Source organism: Muntiacus reevesi, chromosome 1 (genome assembly GCF_963930625.1).
Source record: "Muntiacus reevesi chromosome 1, mMunRee1.1, whole genome shotgun sequence".
In the NCBI taxonomy this organism is placed as follows: domain Eukaryota; kingdom Metazoa; phylum Chordata; class Mammalia; order Artiodactyla; family Cervidae; genus Muntiacus; species Muntiacus reevesi.
The window spans coordinates 220142670-220165561 of record NC_089249.1 but is presented as its reverse complement, the minus strand read 5'-3'; the positions used below and the strand labels follow the sequence as shown (position 1 = coordinate 220165561).

Below are 22892 nucleotides of genomic sequence, written 5' to 3'. Positions count from 1 at the left end.
AGGGCTCTGCCGTTTAGTGTACAATATACTGGAGTGAGCCAAATAAAACTGTCCTAAATTTGTAATGCATTTCTAGACCCTAAATTCTTGGTTTTGTCTTTAACTTTAGGGTAGGCTGTCCAGTGAGCCAGACATATTGTCTTATTATATAAAACTTTCACAGAATATCCAAGATCTTGCACTGGGGCCCAAGGACATATATTAACTTTTTTGAGCCATTATCTAGCCAACCTTCCTATCCAACCTATGTGTCTACCATCATCAACAATATTTATATCCTTGAAACTTGGGCTTTTGAGTAAAATCAATCTGCCAATCTTCCCCTAGGTAGCTTCTTTGGAGTTGAACAGGTTTAAATTATGGAGAGAGAGCTAGTATTGGTTTGGGGTTATTTCATAAGCAGGTGTATCATGATTTGCTGATCTGGTCCACCACCATTTTTATTCCCTTTCCCATAAACTGTAACAAATACCAAAGTGTTTTACCTCCATAATGGGTAGCCTCGTGTAAAGTTTTCATTAATTTCCCCTGTTAGGCTTGTGGAACCATAATCCTTTTATTTAGCATGTACCATCTCCTTTGATTTATTAATCCTTTACTTTTAGCCCAGTCCTCCTCTTCCTTGGTATAACAAGGTTGTGGCATTTCTTCTGCTAGGCTAGTGAATTTTAAAACTGCCTGAATATTTTTGTGTATGGTGTTAGGAAGTGTTCTAGTTTCATTCTTTTACAAGTGGTTAACCAGTTTTCCCAGCACCACTTGTTAAAGAGATTGTCTTTTTTCCATTGTATATCCTTGCCTCCTTTGTCAAAGATAAGCTGTCCATAGGTTCGTGGATTTATCTCTGGGCTTTCTATTCTGTTCCATTGATCTATATTTCTGTCTTTGTGCCAGTACCATACTGTCTTGATGACTGTGGCTTTGTAGTAGAGTCTGAAGTCAGGCAGGTTGATTCCTCCAGTTCCATTCTTCTTTCTCAAGATTACTTTGGCTATTCGAGGTTTTTTGTATTTCCATACAAATTGTGAAATTATTTGTTCTAATCACTTCTGGGCATACACACTGAGGAATCCAGATCTGAAAGAGACACGTGCACCCCAATGTTCATCGCAGCACTGTTTATAATAGCCAGGACATGGAAGCAACCTAGATGCCCATCAGCAGATGAATGGATAAGGAAGCTGTGGTACATATACACTATGGAATATTACTCAGCCGTTAAAAAGAATTCATTTGAATCAGTTCTAATGAGATGGATGAAACTGGAGCCCATTATACAGAGTGAAGTAAGTCAGAAAGATAAAGAACATTACAGTATACTAACACATATATACGGAATTTAGATAGATGGTGGCGATAACCCTATATGCAAAACAGAAAAAGAGACACAGAAATACAGAACAGACTTTTGAACTCTGGGGGAGAACGTGAGGGTGGGATGTTTTGAAAGAACAGCATGTATATTATCTATGGTGAAACGGACCACCAGCCCAGGTGGGATACATGAGTCAGGTGCTCGGGCCTGGTGCACTGGGAGGACCCTGAGGAGTCGGGTGGGGAGGGAGGTGGGAGGGGGGATCGGGATGGGGAATACATGTAACTGTATGGCTGATTCATGTCAATGTATGACAAAACCCACTGAAATGTTGTGAAGTGATTGGCCTCCAACTAATAAAATAATATTAAAAAAAAAAAAAAAAAAAAAAAAAAAAACTGCCTGAATATTATCTGTTAATTTACAAGCTATTCTTTCTGCTTCCTGATGAGCTCAATAATTTCCCTTTCTAGTTTCTGATCTAAAAGCTACTCCCCCCCCACACACACAAAAAAAATAAATAAAAGCTATGTCCCTTACAGTACATCACAGCTATTTCTTTAGGGCTCTATATGGCCTCTAGTAAGTCAAGGATTTTGTTTTCATACTTAATAGGGGAATTCTTTGAATCTAGCATACCCTTTTCCCTCCAAATAGTGGCATAAGCATGGAGAATCAAAAAGGTATACTTAGAATCCATATAAATTGTAGCTTTTTTTCCTTTTGCCAGTTTAAGTGCTTTGGTTAATGCACTAAGTTTGGCCTTTTGGGCTTAAATCCCCATAGGAAGAGGTCCAGATTTTATAGTGTAATAAACACTCACTACAAAATACAGCATATCCTGCCAAAATACAGCATAAATACAGCATATCCTGCCTTTATTTTTCCTTCCTTAATAAAACTGCTTTAATTTGTATATCATTCAACATCAGGATTATTAAGTGGAGCTTCTTTAAGTCAAGTCTACTAGAATGGTGGTGGTGGTTTAGTCGCTAGTTCAATTCAGTTCAGTTGCTCAGTCATGTCTAACTCTTTGCATCCCCATGAACTGCGGCATGCCAGGCTTCCCTGACCATCAGCAACTCCCGGAGCTTGCTCAGACTCACGTCCATTGAGTCACTGATGCCGTTCCATCATCTCATCCTCTGTCATCCCCTTCTCCTCCTGCCTTCAATCTTTCCCAGCATCAGGGTCTTTTCCAATGAGTCTGCTCTTTGCATAAGGTGGGCAAAGTATTGGAGTTTCAGCTTCAGCATTAATCCTTCCAATGAATATTCAGGTCTGATTTCCTTTAGGATTGACAGGTTTGATCTCCCTGCAGTCCAAGGGACTCTCAAGAGTCTTCTCCAACACCACAGTTCAAAAGCATTAATTCTTCAGTGTTCAGCCTTCTTTATGGTCCAACTCTTACATTCATACATGACTACAGGGAAAACCATAGCTTTGACTGAATGGACCTTTGTCAGCAGAGTCCGAGAGAACACTCACTACAGCATATCTTGCCTTTCTTTTTCCTTCCTCAATAAAACTGTTTCCATTTGTATATATTCAACATCAGGATTATTAAGTGGAGCTTTTTAAAGTCAGGTCTACTAGAATGGTGGTAGTGGTTTAGTTGCTAAGTCATATCCAATTCTTTGTGACCCCATGGATTGTAGCCTGTCAGGCTCTTTTGTCTATGGGATGTTCCAGGCAAGAACACTGGAATGGGTTGCCATTTCCTCCTCCAGGGGAACTTTCTGACCCAGGGATCGAACGCACGTCTCCTGCCTTCTGGTAAAGGGCTTCCCAGGCAGGCAGATTCTCTACTACTAAGTCACCTGGGAAGCCCTTTTCTAGAATGAACTTGTTTAATAGTCTGTATACACTCATGAAGCAAAGATTTTTCTTCCTGATTTCCTTCTATATGTAAACTGGGCATAAAAATTGCTAGCTTTAAAATTTGGCACACCTTCAGATCTACTTCTGAAATGTCCAAGGAAAGGGCTTGATACTTAATGATACGTCCCCAGCCATCTAGTGGTTTCCTTTTGCTTCAAAAACTGAAATCACTTGGTGAAGTGTGAATATTGTCATCCTCTAGCCCAGGGTCAATTTAGTAGTCTCAGTTACTAATAAGGCAGTTGCTACCACCGTCCATAAGCAAGGTGGCCATCCTGTTGCTATTTGATCCAACTCTTAGATAGATAGGTACCCAGTTGATAGGTAGGTTAACATGCCAAGAGCCATACCTAAATGCTAGATTGACACACAAAAATTCATAACCCGTCCTTCAGTTATAGAATTAAGCAACCCCAAAGCTGGAGGATCTAATAATTTTTCTTTAGAGTTTGAAAGGCCTGTTCTTCTATATTTCCTCCATTTAATGAACCAGTTTCTGTGGTTTGTATTAGGAGCTCATATAGCGGTTTGGCGTCTAGCCTGTAGCCACGAATCCAAATCTGACAATATCCTGTTACCTCTAAAAAGGCCATAAGCTATTTTACTGTTTTTGGTGGCTTTGACTTTTGAATTAATGTTATTCTATTAGCAGACATAGCCCATTTTTCCTAGGACAAACACACATCCTAGACAATGTACATTTTGTTTAGAAATTTGTACTTTAGATTTTGATACTGCATAGCCTTTTTGCCACAAATGAATTACAGCTTTAAGAGTTTTTTCATCTGATGCTCTTTTTTAGAAGAATTCACTATTAAAAGGTCATCCACATATTATAGAATGGCTCCATTTATTAATTTTCGTCCTCTTAAATCTTGTGCTAAGGCATTTCCAAAAATATGTGGGTGATCCCTGAATCCTTGCGGGAGTCTACTCACTTTGAGTTTTGTTTGTTGTTTCTTCTCTAGTTGCTTTATGTGTAAGCTTTGTTGTTTATTTGAGAATTTTTCTTATTTTCTGAGGTAAGATTGGTTGTATTGCTATAAAACTTCCCTCTTATAACTGCTTTTGCTGTCTCCCATAGGTTTTGTATCATAGTGTTTTTATTGTCATTTGTCTCTAAGTATTTTTTTATTTCTCTTTGATATTCTCAATGATTCACCGAGGTTTCCCAGGTGGCACTGGTGGTAAAGAAGACAGTTGCCAAAGCAGGAGACATAAGAGGTCTACCAGGTCAGGAAGATACCCTGGCAGCCCACTCCAATATTCTTGCCTGGAGAATCCCATGGACAGAAGAGCCTCACAGGCTACAGTCCATTGGGTCACAAAGAGCCGGACACAATTTAGCACTCAATGAACAGGCAATAGTGAAGGATGGGGTGCCTGGTGTGCTGCAGACCTTGGGGTCACAAAGGTCACAAAGTCACAAACATAGTGACTGAACAACAACAACAAACAACAACTGGTTATTTAGTAACCAATTGTTTAGACTTCATATGTTTGTGGATCTTTTTTGCGCTTTTTTTTTTTTTTTTTCTCAAAATTGGTTTCTAATCTCTTGTGCTGAGGTTGGGAAAGTTGCTTTGTTTGCTTTTAATTTTCTTAGATATACTAAGGCTTGATTTTTGGCCCAAGATATAGTCTATCCTGGAGAATGTTTCACGTGTACTTGAGAAGAAAGTGTATTCAACTGCTTTCAAATGAATTGTCCTATAAATGTCAATTAAGTGTATCTTGTCTACTGTGTTACTAAGGCTTGTGTTTCTGTATTGACTTTGTATCTGAATGATTTGTCCAATGGTGTAATGTGGTGTTAAAATCTTCTGCTATTATTTTGTTACTTTCAATTTCCCTTTTATGTTTGTTAGCATTTGGCTTATATATTAAGGTGTTCCTAAGTTGGATGCACATATATTTATAATTGTTGTACTTTTTCTTGTACTGATCCTTTGATAATTTTGTGGTGTCATTTCTTGTCTCTTATAACAGTCTTCATTTTAACATGTATTGTGTCTAATATGAGTATTGCTACTCCAGTTTTAGTTTAGTTTCCATTCACATGGGACATTTTTTGCATCCCTTCACTTTCAGTCTGTCTGTGTCCCTAGATCTGAAATGGATCTCACATAGAAAGCTTTATGCGATTCTTATCTTTATATCCTCAGCCAGCTTATCAGTCTTTCTTTTGAATGGAACATTTAATCCAGCAAGAGAGAAAAGGAAAGATATACACAACTGAATGGAGAGTTCCAGAGAATAGCAAGGAGAAATAAGAAAGGCTTTTTAAATGAACAATGCAAAGAAATAGAGAAAAACAATAGAATAAGAAAGACTAAAGATCTCCTTAAGAAAACTGGAGATATCAACAGAAGAATTTATGCAAGGATGGCCATGATAAAGGACAGAAATGGTAAGGGTCATACAGAAGCAGAAGAGATTAAGAAGAGGTGGCCAGAACACTCAAAGAACTATACAAAAAGAGTCTTAATAACCCCAATAACTATGATAGTATAGTCACTCACCTAGAGCCAGACATCCTGGAGTGTGAAGTGAAGTGGGCCTTAGAAAGCATCACTACAAACAAAGCTAGTGGAGGTGATGGAATTCCTGCTGAGCTATTTCACATCCTAAAAGATAATGCTTTTAAAGTGTTGCCCTCAATAAGGCAGCAAGTTTGGAAAACTTGGCAGTAGCCACAGGACTGGAAAAGGTCAGTTTTCATTTCAATCCCAAAGAGGGCAGTGCCAAAGAATATTCAAACTACCATACAGTTGTGCTCATTGCACATGCTAGTAAGATTATATTCACAATCCTTCAAGCTAGGCTTCCCCAGTACATAAACCTAGAATTTCCAGATATACAAGCTGGGTTTAGAAAAGGCAGAGGAACCAGAAATCAAATTGCCAACATTCATTGGATCATAGAGAAAGCAAGGGAATTCCAGAGAAGCATCTACTCTGCTTCACTGACTACACTAAAGCCTTTATATACACAGCATATATACAATTGTGTGGATTACAACCAACTGTGGAAAATTCTTAAAGAGATCAGAATACCAGACCACCTTACTCGTTTCTTCATAAACCTGCATACAGGCTAAGAAACAACAGTTAGAACCAGATGTGGAACAACTGATTGGTTCAAAATTATGAAGGGAGTACAAGGCTGTATAATGTCACCTTGCTTATTTAACTTATATAGAGAGTACATCATGTGAAATGTTGGTTTAGATGAAGCACAAGCTGAAATCAAGATCGCCAGGAGAAATATCAACAATCTCAGATATGCAGTTGATACCACTCTAATGGTAGAAAGTGAAGTGGAACTAAAAAGCCTCTTGATAACGGTGAAAGAGGAGAGTGAAAAAACTGGCTTATAACTCAATATTCAAAACACTAAGATCATGGCATCCAGTCCCACTACTTCATGGCAAATAGAGGGGGAAAAAGTGGAAGCAATGACAGATTTTTTTTGCGGGGGGGCTCCAAAGTCACTGAGGATGGGGACCTCAGCCATGAAATTAAGACACTTGCTTCTGGGAAGGAAAGCTATGACAAACCTAGATAGCATATTAAAAAGCAGAGAGATCACTTTGCCAACCAAGCTCCCTTTAGTCAAAGCTTTGGATTTCCAGTAGTCATGTATGGATGTGAGAGTTGGACCATAAAAAGGACTGAACACCAAAGAATTGATGCTTTCAAATTGTGGTCCTGAAGAAGTCTCTTGAGAGTCTCTTGGACTGCAAAGAACCAGTCAGTCCTAAAGGAAATCAACCCTGAATATTTATGGAAGGACAGATGTTGAAGCTCCAATATTTTGACCACCTAATAAGAAGAATGGACTTATTGGAAAAGACCTTGATGCTGGGAAAGATTGAAGGCAAAAGAAGGATGCAGCAGAGAATGAGATGTTTGATAACATCACTGACTCAATGGACATGAATTTGAGCAAACTCTGGGAGACAGTGAAGGATAGAGAAGACTGGCATGCTGCAGTCCATGGAGTCACAAAAAGTCAGACAGGAGTTAGCAACTAAACAACAACAACAACTGTATATATATATGTATATATATATATATATATATATATATATATAATATAATATAATATGCATAATATAATATGTATATATTTATATATGTATATATTATGTATATTATATATATATTATATGTAAAATACCTTATGATGTTCCTAAGTCATAGATGTTCTTAAATCAAATCCCTTATTATTCAGTGACAAATAGACTGAAGGGTTTAGATCTGATAAATAGAGTCCCTGTAGAACTATGGACAGAGGTTCATAATATTGCACAGGAGGTGGTGACCAAAACCATCTCCAAGAAATAATAATATAAGAAGGAAAAATGGTCATCTGAGGAGGCCTTACGTATAGGTGAGAGATGAAGAGAAGTGAAAGGCAAGGGAGAAAGGAAAGATACACCCAATGGAATGCAGAGTTCCAAAGAATTATAAGGAAAGATAAGAAAGTCTTTTTAAGTGAACAATGCAAAGAAATATAGGAAAACAATAGAGTGTAAAAGACTAGAGAAGAAAGTTGGAGATGCCAAGGGAACACTTCATGCAAATATTGGCACAATAAAGGACGGAAACAGTAAGAACCTTACAGAAGCAGGAGATTAAGAAGAGGTGGCAAGAATACACAGAAAACTGTACTCTCTCTCTCTCTCTCTCTCTATATATATATATATATATATATACACACATATATGTATATATATATGTATGTATGCACATATGTATACCTTCCTATATAAATGAGTTTTCTAAAGAAAATCAATCCTGAATATTCATTGAAAGGATTAATGCTGAAGCTGAAGCTCCAATGCTTTGGCCATCTGATGCAAAGAGCCCACTCATTAGAAAAGACCCTGATGCTGGGAATGATAGAAAGCAGGAAGAGAAGGGGCAACAGAGGATGAGTTTGTTGGATGGTATCACCAAATCAATGGACATGAGTTTGAGCAAACTCTGGGAGATGGTGGTGGACAGAGAAGCCTGGCATGCTGCAGCCAATGGGGTCACAGAGTCAGACTTGACTGAACAACTGAACAACAGAAACAAATACTAGGGAAAAACACACAGACCAAGAAACATCATAAATCATTAGTTAGAGATATGATTCTTCTAGCTAAAAGAAAACAGTGCTTTTTATACTGTGTTCATGTTTATGTTGTCATACATCGGTTATGCTAATTGCATAATAACATTGGTGTTTGCAATATCTGGAATACAGTTCTAATTATATCTGTCTTATTTATTCTGTGTTTTTGGCCTTCAAAAATTTGTCCAGCCAATATAGGGCTAAGTAAATACCAGTTGCAGAAATGGATGTTTGATTTATTGATTATTTGGATGACTAAAAGTAAGCAGAATAAATAACTTGGCAAGTGAAGGGCGCAATGGAAAGAAAGACTTTTGTGTGTCTTCTCTATTTTCAATACTTTCCTTTCTGACACTTTTGTGTGGAGGTTTTTTTCCCTTAAAAAGCAGTCTTCAACTCTCCAGACACTAGGTTGGCATCTTATAATTTAATTCAGTTCTCACTCTATCTCCTTGGAAAAAGCCGAACAAACCACAGGTTAAGGGTTCAGTCTCATAAGACTGACACCACCTCAGGTGACAAATACAAGCATGTGTAATCACCTGTGCTTTTAATCTACTGTCTTAAATTGGAGTTTCCCATGATCCCTTTCAAAAATTCAATTACATTTTCTAGAGTTTCTCAGATAACTCAGGAAAATATTTTACTTACTAAATGACTAGTGTATAACTCAGGAACAACCAACTGGAAGAAATATTAATACATAAGTGATATATATAGGAAGAGGCCATCAGTCATGGGTGATTAATTAAACCTCTAACCTCTCTTTTCCTTGGAGATTTAAGAGGTAAGATTTCAATAATTCCAAATTTCTATTCGTATGGTTAGTTTCCTGGTAATCAGCCTCCATTCTTATGGTTTTCCATAAATAACCTCGTTAAAATATAAATTCAGGCATGGCTTAAAGGGATTCTTTATGAATAACAAAAGACACCTGCAAGGTTCTTTACATTTAAGTAATTCTAAAGCCTTTAGAATCTCTGTACCAAGGAATGGGGATGAAGACCAAATATATATTTCTTATTAACATCACAATATCTCAAAATGTTAGAAAAAATTTGGGCATTAAGATAAAATGTTTTTTTTTTTTTTTTCCTATTTTAAAAATTTTTTTCCAGTAGCTTTCCCAGCATTTACTTATTCTTTTCTGGATGCCTTCAATCTGATCTCAGCAAAGTGATCTTGAGAAACTTGCATCAGATCAGATCACTTTATGCTCAAAACTCTGTCATCACACTTCACATGCCACTTTAAGACCCACTGTATTATGACACTTTGACCCTCAAGTCATTTTTTCCTGCCTCCAGTGCATTTACTCTGGTGCTGCAGGTCCTATTATCTGCTGGTGATCTTCTGCCCCTATTTTGTGGAAGTTCCCCAGTCCAAGTCCTTTGCTTCTACCCTAACCCAGGCCTGGTTCTCATCCTTACATCTGTGTGGTCCTCTGTTTCAGGTCTTTTCTCAAAGTCTAACTTCTCAGAAGGATCTATTCTGTAGGAATTGATGAATTAATATTTTTCATATTCCTTAACACTATCAGTCATACATATTCATTTTATTATGTTTCTCTCCTTCCCACTAGACAGTAGGATCAATATGAACAAGAGCATTTGCCCATTTTGTTTTCTATGTAGTTCCAAAATATAAAATCATGCCTGACACAACGTACTTTTTGTTGAATATTTAAATAAATGATTATTAAAGAGTCAATATACAGTCAATAAAATGAATTGTTTTGGTTTTAAAGATGATGCATTTTTAGTAGAATTCCTATAAAATATAGCCATATATGTTCTATAAAATGTTATAGCAGAATTTTTACATCTAAATATTTTTTGGGCTTCAAAAATCACTGAAGATGGTGATTGCAGTCATGAAATTAAAAGACACTTATTCCTTGGAAGGAAAGTTATGACCAACCTAGATAGCATATTAAAAAGTAGTACTTTGCCAACAAAGTTCCGTCTGGTCAAGGCTATGGTATTTCCAGTGGTCATATATGGATGTGAGAGTTGGACTGTGAGGAGAGCTGAGTGCAGAAAAATTGATGCTTTTGAACTATGGTGTTGGAGAAGACTCTTGAGAGTCCCTTGGACTGCAAGGAGATCCAACCAGTCCATCCTAAAGGAGATTAGTACTGGGTGTTCATTGGAAGGACTGATGCCGAAGCTGAAACTCCAATACATTGGCCACCTGATGCAAAGAGTTGACTCATTGGAAAAGACCCTGATGCTGGGAGGGATTGGGGGCAGGAGAAGGGGATGACAGAAGATGAGATGGCTGGATGGCATCACCGACTTGATGGGCATGAGTTTGAGTAAGCTCCGGGAGTTGGTGATGGACAGGGAGGCCTGGTGTGCTGTGATTCATGGGGTCGCAAAGAGTCAGACACTGATTGAGCGACTGAACTGAACTGAACTGAACTGATGTTCTATAAAATGTGCTAAAGTGATATAAAACTTAAATGCCATGCTTGTGTTTATCTTCAATCTGAAATAATATCCCTATAAGATAGAACTCACACACATTTTCTAATAAATAACTTATTTCTAGGATCTAGACATATATCAAAATTACCTAAGATCCAACAGCAATACAAATTTTACATCTTAATTATTGAGGTTTTACGTGTAAAAATCTGAGAAAATCACTTTTGAAAAATTAATATTATTTTCAAAAAGAAAACTCACCACTATCTCTCCTCTGAGTCTGGTTTGTATTCATTATGTCCCAGTTATAGTGTAAAAGATAACTGTAACTTCAGATGTTATTTTCCATCCAGAGATTATATTGTGGATGTCAATGATATAGTTTGAAATCACCTTGTGTTACACAGGTAAAAGTACAGAAAACTATTATGCATGACTTTTACTTAGCAGCAAGTTTTCATCTGTTATAAGAAAAATTGTGTATTAAAATGCACAGTGGGTTAGTCTCCAAAATATATAAATAGCTCATGAGGCTCAACACCAAACAAAACAAAACAAAACAAAACAAAAAACCAGTCCAATCAAAAATGAGCAGTCCTAAGTAGATATTTATTTAAAGACATACAGATGGCCAAGAAACCCATGAAAAGATACTCAACATAACTAATTATTAGAGAAATGGAGATCAAAGCTACAGTGATATATTACCTCACAATGATCAGAATGGACATCATCAAAAAACCTGCAAACAATAAATGCTGGAGAGGATGTGGAGAAAAGGGAATACTGTTGCACTGCTGATAGGAATGTAAATTTGATAAAATCGGTATACAGAACAGTATGAAGGTTCCTTAAGAAACTAAAAATAGAATTACCATATAACCCAGCAATCCCACTATGGAGTATATACACTGAGAAAAGTATAATTCAAAAAGACACATACACCCCAAAGGTCATTGTAGCATTATTTACAATAGCCAGGACATGGAAGCCACCTAAATGTACATCAAGAGCTAAAAGGACAAAGAAGTGGTACATATGCACAATGGAATACTACTCAGCCATAAAAAGGAATGAAATAAGATCATTTGTAGAGACATGAATGAATCAAGGGTCTGTCATACAGGGTGAAATGTCAGAAAGAGAAAGACAAATATTTTAATGCACATATGTGGAATCTAGAAAAAATGGTAAAGATGAACCTATTTGCAGGGCAGAAATGAGACACAGACATAGAGAACAGAAGTCATAGAGGTGGGAGGGAGTGTGGGATGAATTGGGAGATTGCTATTGAGGTATATGCATTGCCAGGTATAAAACAGCTAGTGGGAAGCTGCTCTATAGCTCAAGGAACTCAGTTCTGTGTTCTGTGGTGACCAAGAGGGTTGGGATGGGATGAGGGGTAGGACAGGGGGAGGAGTGAGAGGGAGAGCCAGAGAAAGGGGATGAAAGTGAAAGAGAAAGTTGTTTAGTCACGTCCGACTCTTTATGACCCCGCAGAATTCTCCAACTCAGAATACTGGCTGTGGGTAGCCTTTCCCTTCTCCAGGGGATCTTCCCAACCCAGGGATCGAACCCAGGTCTCCCGTGCTGTAGGCAAATTCTTTACGAGCTGAGCTGCAAGGAAATCCTGAGAGGGGATATATGTATACATATAACTGATTCATTTTGCTGCACAATATTATAAAGCAACTACACCCCGCGCCCCCAAGCTACTATTAAGTTATTATTTTGTTAAATTAACAAATACGTAATAGATTTAATATAGTTTTAAATAAAACAAACTGTGCAAGGCAGAGAAACTTTCCCATCCCAAATCAGATTCCTCTGTCCTAATCCCCAGCATATAAATATGTTGCCCTACTTGAAAAAGATATTTGCATTTGTGATTAAATTAAAGGCTGTGAGATGACGCAGTTATTCTGTAATGTCTCTTGTGCCTAATCTATTACAAGGGCTCTTTTTAGAAGGAGACAGGAAAGAGGGAGGCAGGAGTCAGAGGATGAGAGATGACATTATGAACAGATGCTGGTTTTGAAAATTACAGGGACCATAAGGCAAGGAATTGAATAGCCTCTAGAATCTGAAAGGCTAGAAAATAAAATTTCTCCAAACAGTTACAAAAAGATGTATAACCTCCTGACATTTTAATTTTAGCCCAACATGACCAGTTTTGGATTTGTGGTCTTCAGAATCATAATATATTTGTCATTTTAAGGTACTGAATTTTTGATCTTTGAGCAGCCACAATGAAATTATATACCTTAAATAATTTTGTCAGATTTTAAGAAAAGTATAACTGAGATATGTTGTTGACTGTAAAATAGCAAGCATCCATGCAGTGCTTACTCTGTGTGAGGCAACTTTCTGTATGTTCTAGTGTTTTAATGTAGTAACTCTTCACAGCTCCTCTTTGATGCAAATTATTGTAATTATCACCATCTTATAATCACACTCAAGTGATCTTATGATCACTTGTCACACTCAAGGAAAACTTGAATTTCTGGTCAAAAGATGTTAACAAAGTTACAAAATAACAAAATGAAGTCAATTATTTTCAGAAATTCTTTTTTTTAAAAATTTTTATTTGAAGATAATTGCTTTATAATATTGTGCTGGTTTCTGTCACACATCAACCCATATGGCAGAGCATAGATGTTGAGCATCTTTACAGTCACAGCTATACATATGTCCCCTCACTCTTGAACCTCATTCCCATCTTCCACCCCATCCCACCCCTCTAGGTGGTCACAGAGCCCTGGGTTGAGCTTTTTGTGTCACATAGAAATTCCCACTGGCTATCTATGTTACCTATGGTAATGTACATATATCCATGCTACTCTCTCTTCATTCCACCCTCTTCTTTCCACACTGTGTTCACAGGTCTATTCTCTATGTCTGTGTCTCCATTGCTACCCTGCAAATAGGTTCATCAGTACCATCTTTCTAGATTACATGCACATGCATTAATATACAATATTTATCTTTCTCTTTATGACTTTAATTCACTCTGTAAAATAGACTCTAGGTTCATCTACCTCATTAGGACTGACTCAAATGTGTCCTTTCTTAAAGCTGAGTAACATTCCATTCCCCTGGAGAAGGAAATGACAACCTACTCCAGTATTCTTGCCTGGGAAATCCCAAGGACAGAGGAACCTGGAGAGCTACAGTCCAAGGAGTCACAAAGAGTTGGACACAACTGAACGACTAAGCAACAACAACATTCCATTATATGTGTGTACCACAATTGCTGTATCCATTCATCTGTTGATGGACATCTAGGTGACTTCCATATCGTACCTACTGTAAAAACTGATGTAGCAAACATTGGTGTACACACATCTCTTTCAATTATGATTTTTTCAGGGTATATGCCCAGTAGTGGGATTGCTTGGTCATATGGTAATTCCATTCCTAGTTTTTAAAGGAATCTTCATACTGTTCTCCGTAGTGGTTGAATGAATTTTCATTCCCACCAGGAGTACAAGAGGGTTCCCTTTTTTCCACATCCTCTCCAGCATTTATTATTTGTAGATTTTTTAATGATGCCCATTCTGATCAGTATGAAGTGATACCTAATTGTAGTTTTGATTTGTATTTCTCTAAAAATGAATGATATTGAGCATCTTTTCATGTATTTGTTGGCCATCTGTATGTCTTCTTGTAGAAGTGCCTGTTTAAGTCTTCTGCCCATTTTTTGATTGGGTTGTTTGTTTTTCTGGTATTTTGCTGCATGAGCTGCTTGTGTATTTTGGAAATTAATCCTTTGTCAGTTGTTTCATTTTCAATTATTTTCTCTCATTCTGAGGGCTGTCTTTTAATCTTGTTTATTGTTTCCTTTGCTGTATAAAATCTTTTAAGTTTAATTAAGTCCCATTTGTTTACTTCTGTTTTTATTTCCATTACTCTAGGAGGTGGGTCAAAGAGGATCTTGCTGTGATATAATGCCAAAAAGCGTACTTCTTATGCTTTACTCTAAAAGCTTTATAGTTTCTGGCCTTACATTTAAATCTTTCATTCATTTTGAGTTTAATTTTGTGTATGATGTTAGAACCTGTTCTAGTTTCATTCTTTTACACATAGTTGATCAGTTTTCCCAGCACCACTTGTTGAAGAGGCTATCTTTTCTTCATTGTATATTTTTGCCTAGTTTGTTAAAGACAGGTGTCCATGGGTGTGTGGATTTATCTCTGGACTTTCTATTTGGTTCCATTGATCTGTATTTCTGTTTTTGTGCTAGTAAAAAATACTGTCTTGATGACTGTAGCTTTGTAGTGTAGTGTAGTCTGAAGTTAAGAAGGTTGATTCCTTCAGTTCCATTTTTCTTCTTCAAGATTGCTTTGACTATCTGGGGTCTTTTGTGTTTCCATACCAATTGTGAAATTATTTGTTCTAGTTCTTGAAAAATATCATTGGTAGTTCGATAGGGATTGCATTGAATCTGCAGATTGCTTTGGGTAGTATAGTCATTTTCACTACATTGATTCCTCTAATCCAAGAACATGGTATATGATATACCTAAAAACAAATCCAAGAATATGGTATATTATATACCTAGAAGCAAAAATACTGAGAAACAAACGATAATGAAAACACGACCACCCAAAACCTATGGGATGAAGTAAAAGCAGTTCTAAGAGGGATTTTTTTTTTCAATTAAAAAAATATTTATTTTTTAATTGAAGGATAATTGTTTTACAGAATTTTTTGTTTTCTATCAAACATCAACATGAATCTGCTCTAGGTGGGCATATGTCCCATCCCTAAGAGGGAAGTTTATAGTAATACAAGCCTACCTCAAGAAATAAGAGAGACATCAAATAAAGGACCTAACCTTATACTTAAAGAAACTAGAAAAATAATGCAATGGTGAATGGGATTGTTCCCTTAACTTCTCCTGATTTTTCATTGTTAGTGTATAGGAATGCAAGGGTTTTCTGTGTGCTAAGTTTATATCCTATGACTTTACTGTATTCATTGGTTAGCTCTAGTAATATTCTGGTGGAATCTTTAAGGCTTTCTATATGTAGTATCATGTCATCTGCAGATAGTGAAGATTCACTTCTACTTTTCTGATTTGGATTCCTTGTATTTCTTTTTCTTCTCTGATTGCCTTAGCTAGGATCTCTGTGACTAAGACTTCCAAAACTATGATGAATAATTGTGGTGAGAGTGGGTCCCCTTGTCTTATTCCTGATCTTAGAGGAAATATTTTCAGTTTTTCAACATTGAGAATAAGGCTTGCTATGGGTTTGTTGTATATGACCTTCATAACACTGAGGTAGGTTTCTCCTGTGTCCACTTTCTGAAGAGTTTTATCATAAATGGGTGTTGAATTTTGTCAAAAGATTTTTCTACATCTATTGATATGATTTTTTTTTTTAGCAGAAACTCAATACCAAAGGGAAAGTCTAAAAAGCATAAAAGGAGAAATTTACAGTAGCACAATAATAGTAGGGGACTTTAACATCCCACTTACACTAGTGGACACATCATTCTGGCAGAAAATTAAAGATTAATAAGGAAATACAAGCCTTAAATCACACATTACACCAGATGAACCTAATTGATATCTTCAGAACATTCCATCTCCAAACAGCAGAACATAGTTTTTTACTCAATTGTACACAGAACATTCTCCAGGATAGATCACATCTTGGGTCACAAATCAATCTCAATAAATTTAAGCAAATTGGAATTTTATAAACCATCTTTTCTGACCACACACTATGAGACTAGATATCAACTATAGGGGGAAAAAAAAGAAAACTGTAAAACACACAAACACATGGAGACTAAACAATACACTCTAAATAACCAACAGGTCACTGAAGACAGCAAAAAGGAAATAAAAAAAATACCTAGAAGCAAATGACAATGAAAACGTGGCCATCCAAAACTTATGGGATTAAGTAAAAACAGTTGTAAGAGGGAAGTTTATAGCAATACAAGCCTACCTGAAGAAATAAGAGAGATGTCAAATAAAGAACCTGACCTTACTTTAAGGCTACTAGAAAAAGTGAAAGGCTGTTGCTCAACCATGAAAGACGCTGGGATTCTTGGCCTTCAGAGGACAAGAATTCGATCCAGGGCAAGAGATGAGGCTTGATTGCTCAGAGCTTTTGTGTAATAAAGTTTTATTAAAGCATAAAAAGGATAGAGAAAGCTTCTGACATAGACATCAGGAGGGGGCAGAAAGAGTGCCCCTTTGCTAGTGTTAGCAGTGGAGTTATATACTTTTTAATTAGTTATTACAGTGAATCAAAAGAATATCTGGAGTTTATAAAGAACTTACTAGACCCACTCCCATAATTTACATTTTAAAATAACAGGACTAGCCAGAAGGTTTTTTTCCAGAAACTGTCCTCAAGCAGGATACATTATTGTTATATAATCTTAAGGAATATAGAGGAAAAAATGTTTGTCATTTTCTCCTCCTTGAGAATTGCAGACCTCTATCTCCTTGGGGACCCCCAGACTTCTTGTCAACTTGCCTAGGAATTGGCTTTCTCAAAACAAGAACAACAGCAACAACAACAAAAAAGCTCTGAAAGCTCAAATTTAGTAGTAGGAAAGAAATCATAAAGATCATTGCAGAAACAAATGAAAAAGAGATGGAGACAGTAGCAATGATCAATAAAACTAGAAGTTAGTTCTTTGAGAAGATAAGTAAAATTGATAAATCACTAGTCAGACTCATCAAGAAAGAAAGGGAGAAGACTCAAATCATTTAGACTCAAATAAATCATATTCAATATATTTATTCTTTCAATCCAAGAATATGGTAATTTGCTCATCTCTATCATCTTTGATTTCTTTCATCAGTGTTTTATTAGTTTCTCTACTTGAAGAGATTCATCCATCCAAGCCATTCTTCCATCTCTTTTCTATTTGTTTATTTGTTTCAGTGTAAGATCAAATCTGGGGGAATCTTCCAAGGCAAAATGAACCCTGGATTAGCATATTGATGAGAATGAGATTTCCTTACATGAACATCTATGAAGGATAGAGTTTTCACTTTGCATTGACACTATAATGACATACAGTAACTTATTCTCAATCTTTGCGAATTACAAAATCACCCAAAAATGATCCCAGCACATTCTAAGATTTTGATTGTAAGAGAAAATAAACACCAGGTGAATAAAAATTTATTTGTCATACTTTAGTACCTTGCACATAAGAAGGAAGCTAAAACTGAGTAGGAAAATGGATGGACAGTCCTTAGTGACTGTGGTCTTTTAAAATAAACATTCTATTGTATCAGGATCCTGTTTCTATTAAAGCTTCACAAATAACCAAAAGATAATTAATAGAAAAAATAGTACCAGTGTACTAGATGAAAACTTTTACAATAGGAGAATTGACCAAGGGAGCTGATTTAACTAACAAAAGGTCTTGATTTATTCATGTTTTGTTTCATAAGTCATTTTATTAGGGAATAAATGAAAGTTACTAAAGGATTATAGCAATGTCTATCTTAATAATAGCAGAAGTCAAATCCAGTCAATCAGTAAATATTTACTGATTTCCAGACACATAATGAACTCTACATGAATAAAGTTATGATAACTGTTTAAATTTAGAGATTAGAGAACACAGACATTTATAAAAGGTAACAAAGAATGCTAAACCCCAAACCCAAATGTTATCCTTACAAAAATTTTCTAAATAGAGGTGCTACATAGACTATAGTCATCGGAAAATATTTAATTTGTATTGAACATTTGATTTTAAATCAACAAGGAGATGAAAATTTTTCCTTGCATTTTCTATTCAAAAGTTTGTCAACAATACAGACACAAAAGACACATGAAAACATATAACATAAAAATATCCATTCAGGACTTTCAAAGGGATGTTTGGACTGACTGGGATGATTTATAATGCTACCTGAAGAAAATGCTCTCTGAGAGATGTCTGTCAGTGAATCCAGACAAGTGAGTTGACTGTTGCTGAGATACTGGCTGTGTTCAGCTATAGTTCTTAAGTGTTGGTGTCAAAAGAATTATTTTGCCTCATATAATTCAGGATTGTGAAAATGATAGTGAATATTTTTCAGAACCAACAATATATTTTCTAGAATGACTGTGTGCCAGTAGCCACAGTACCAAGAAAGTTTGTACCCAGCTCCCTCTAGTATTTCTTGGACACATCCCCTGCTCTGACTTTCTGGGAGTATGTACATCTCCCCTGTATTCTCCTTAGAGCTGTAGCCACATCTTTATTTCTCAAGCTGTAGATGAGTGGGTTGAGCATTGGAGTGAGGATGGTGTAAAAGGCGGATACAATCTTGTCTTTCTCTGGTGTGTGATATGATTGGGGCAGCACATTGGTGTAGAAGGCTGCCCCATAGAAAATGATCACCACCATAATATGGGATGAACAGGTAGCAAATGCTTTGCGCCGGCCCTCAGCAGATTTCATCCGATGCACTGTGAGCAGGATGCGTGTGTAGGAAACAGAGATGATGGATATAGGGATGAGCAGCATCAGCACACAGCAGGCATACATCAGGGTCTGGTAGAGCGATGTGTCAATACAGGACAGCTTCAGTACTGCTGGGATCTCACAGAAAAAGTGATTGATCTCTCGGGACCCACAGTAAGGGAAGCTCATGGTAAAGGGAGTCAGCATGAACCCATCCAAGGAGCCACCAACCCAGGAACCCACCACCATAAACAAGCAAATCCTGCGGTTCATGAGGAGAGGATATCGAAGAGGATTGCACACAGCCACATACCTGTCATAGGCCATGAGGCCCAGCAAGAAGAATTCCCCTCCAATCAGGGTCAGGTAGAGGAAGATCTGAAGTGCACAGCCCAGGAAGGAGATGGTCTTTTCCTTGGACAAGAGGTCTTGCAACATCTTGGGGACAGTGATGCAGATGTAGACAGTGTCCATGATGGACAGTTGGCTAAGCAGGAAGTACATGGGCGTGTGGAGGTGGGAATCTGTATGAATGAGCAGAATCATGACCATGTTGGCTGTTACAGCCACCAGAAAGATGGAGAAGACCACTGCAAAGATAAATCCAGGGAATGTGGGATGTGTGATGAGGCCCAAGAGGATGAAGTCAGTGGAATTTTGAAGAACCATCTCCATGTTTACATCACATAATAGCTCCTAGAACTGCAAAGACAGGAAGTTGTTAGGTTAATTAATAATCCAAAATTTAAGGAGGGTCTACCATGGATAGTATGTCAGAAGCAGAGTGGGATAAAGGAAAGAACATCAGTTCATAATCATATTGAATCCCAGTTTTGGCATTAATTGTCTATGTAACATTGGACAGAAAAATTAATCTATAAACTAACTCAGTTTCATCATTTGTGAAAAGTTATCATAGGTCTATATCTCTGTAGGCTGATATAAGATATAAATGTAATAATTTATACAGTATCATTTTCAAATTTTTCTTTATTTTTATTTTGAACTATCTTCTGTATATATTTTATAATCTTATTTTAGAATGAAAATTTCTTCAATTTGATAACTGTGACTTACCCTTCATATTGCTTTGCAATCAATATGTATGTGTAGATTAAATTTAAATTGCCTCTGCCATTTAATATTGCATTGTTAACATCATGGACATCCATTTGTGATTTCACAAACTGATAAAAATTAAGCATGAAATGGATAAATTTAGATAAATTTAGTCTTTTGGCTGCTGTTATAATTAAGCTGCTTTGTGAATGGTTGGAACACCAGGAATTAACAAGGCAGTACTACAAACTTTAATTAATGGTCAATATCTGTGGCTTATGGTTAGATGTTTTTCTGCCAAGGAAGGCCATGTTTTAGGCACAGGTCATTTTAAGTACTTGGATCCGTTTTTTTCTCACAGAAATTTAGGGTCATAAATCTCAAATGAGTACACCTTAAATATATTCTACAAGCAAGGCTTTGGGTTCTTCATCATTGTGGTCTTTCTGATTGATACCACTGAGTGGACTGAGATTTTATGACTTAGAATGGCCTCCTATCATTTCATAGTGACCTAAGCAACTCTTTAATTATTGTTCATCCAAACATTAACAGTTTTTCTGACATTCGGAAATTATTAAAATGTTATATTGTCCTAGGAATCCATTACTCTTGCTTTGTTTTTTATTTTTAGTTTCTTAACAATTATATTTCTACATTGTTATCTATCCCCTATGTTTATAAGTAAAGATAACTCTAGATGGAAATGAGATTCTTGAATTTAGAGGGAAAAACTCAATTGAACTAAATGGAATGAACTCTTATATTTTTTATTCTTGAGAAATGTAAAATTGCATTTCTTAGATTTATTCAGGAATATTGAGGAATGAGTTTATTATTACCATTGTTTTATAGTGTACATTTCTGTAGTGTACATCTCTTCATTTTAGTGACAGAATTACTGAAGAAGTATATTTCTATAAAATATATTAGTTACTAATACTTTATCTGGATTTTTAAATAAACATATAGTCTTTGAGGTATCAAGAATGATACCTCAGTTTATGCTGAAGCAGAACTATTAGGAACAATAGTGAGACTTTCTGAGTGTTCATTAAAGATGTAATTACATTATAGACTAGGTAAATGAGCAAAATTCCAGAGGGAGAAAATAAAAAGCAATTTTATGTTGGTCTGTGTTGAAACTTTAATATACGTTTTCAATTGAGAAAAAAAATAAATGCCTGGGTAAACCAGCATAAACCCTACCTAAATATCAAATATCAGCTTTCAATAAGTCTGATAAAAGTCAGCTACTTCTGCCTTTTTAAATATGTGAAAGATTTCCTTGTGAAAGCCATAGTTCTGAATCATAGACACAGAAACTAAATTTAAGATATTAGAATTAAAACTGTGTTCATGGGGCTCTGCAATAACTGGTTAGAATAAAAATATTCATGCAGGCAGACAATAACTTTATTTTGACTAACAATCCCTTTTTTCACTTAAACACATTGTAGATTTTATATGCACTACTGACAGTATCAAATTCACTCCTAATCATCACTTTGAAAATGCACTGAAAAACTGAGATAGCCAAATAATCTGAAAATTGTATAGGGAAAAGTTGCTTTGCAATCAAAATATGGGTCAGAGAAATTTATTTCACACATACACTCAGATTGGAGTCTACAGATTATTCAAAACGGTAAACCATTCTCATTGCCTCAGAATTCTTTGATTAAGGAATGCAAATTTTTCAAACTCCAGATCTTTTCTTAGAGTATTACAATATTAAATATTAAATATTAAAATAATAAAGCTGAATGAGCAGAAGGATATGTTGTCAACTGACTTTATTTCTAAAACAATTAGAGTTTCAGTGAATAAAAGAACCTCAATTTGGATCCAAGCTGCTTCTCTGTGTATATGTGAGTGAGTGTGTGTGTGTGTATGTGTGTGTGTGTGTGTGTGTGTGTGTGTGTGTGTGTGTGTAAGAGAGAGAATATTTAAGAGTAGGGAATAGATCCTGCTAGAGGAATAGCATACGAAGAGGCTTAGCACAAAAGTGTATGTGTTACTTTTGTCAGTGAATCAAATATATAAAACTAATGTGACACACGATCAAAATATGTAGTTAACATTGTACTGTGGAATATTTGGCATGGCAACATCTACATTATGAACACAATGACATGTTATGATTTAATCTATTTGCATCAGTTTTCAGTATCTAATTTTAACATTAGTGTTAACAATACTGACTAGTGTTTAATGTAATGTGTGATTTGATTTACACATACAAGATACTGGATTCCATTCCCCATTAGGTAACCTTTCTATCACTATCATCATTATTCCCTAGTCTCAAGATTTCTACCGTTTCCTTCTTTAATTACGATCCTTCTCAAATTTAGAAGAAAAAAACGAAACCTTGTCTCTGCATGGCCCCAGGTTCAGGCTTTTCTGTTGTTCAAGACAGAGAATGCCCCACCTCCCGAACTGACATAACATCATCTAGTATAGCTACATAACCACCTGGTGTGGCAGGGGCTAGAGAATGGGAAGATCCAGCCAAGGCAAGAAGAGCACTGTGAGTGGAGACTCTGGATCTCTGCCATGGGAAAGGATGGGTAAGTTTTGCAAGAAGCCTTGATTTTTTCTCTGATATGTCATGTGGAGAGTAAAGGTAAGGAGATGAAAGAGAGTTC

General features: G+C 36.3%; 1 protein-coding gene across 1 annotated transcript; it reads right to left on the bottom strand.

Moving 5' to 3' along the window:
- Positions 1-18888: 18888 nt before the first annotated feature.
- LOC136157908 (olfactory receptor 2T2) lies at positions 18889-19857 on the bottom strand. Its single transcript, XM_065919684.1, has one exon. The coding sequence runs from the start codon at positions 19855-19857 to the stop codon at positions 18889-18891; it is 969 nt and encodes a 322-aa protein (XP_065775756.1).
- Between the last annotated feature and the right edge of the window lie 3035 nt (positions 19858-22892).

Bases quoted from the DNA above. Each gene is read 5' to 3' on its own strand.
- LOC136157908 (XM_065919684.1), bottom strand. From the start codon at position 19,857: ATGGAGATGGTTCTTCAAAATTCCACTGACTTCATCCTCTTGGGCCTC.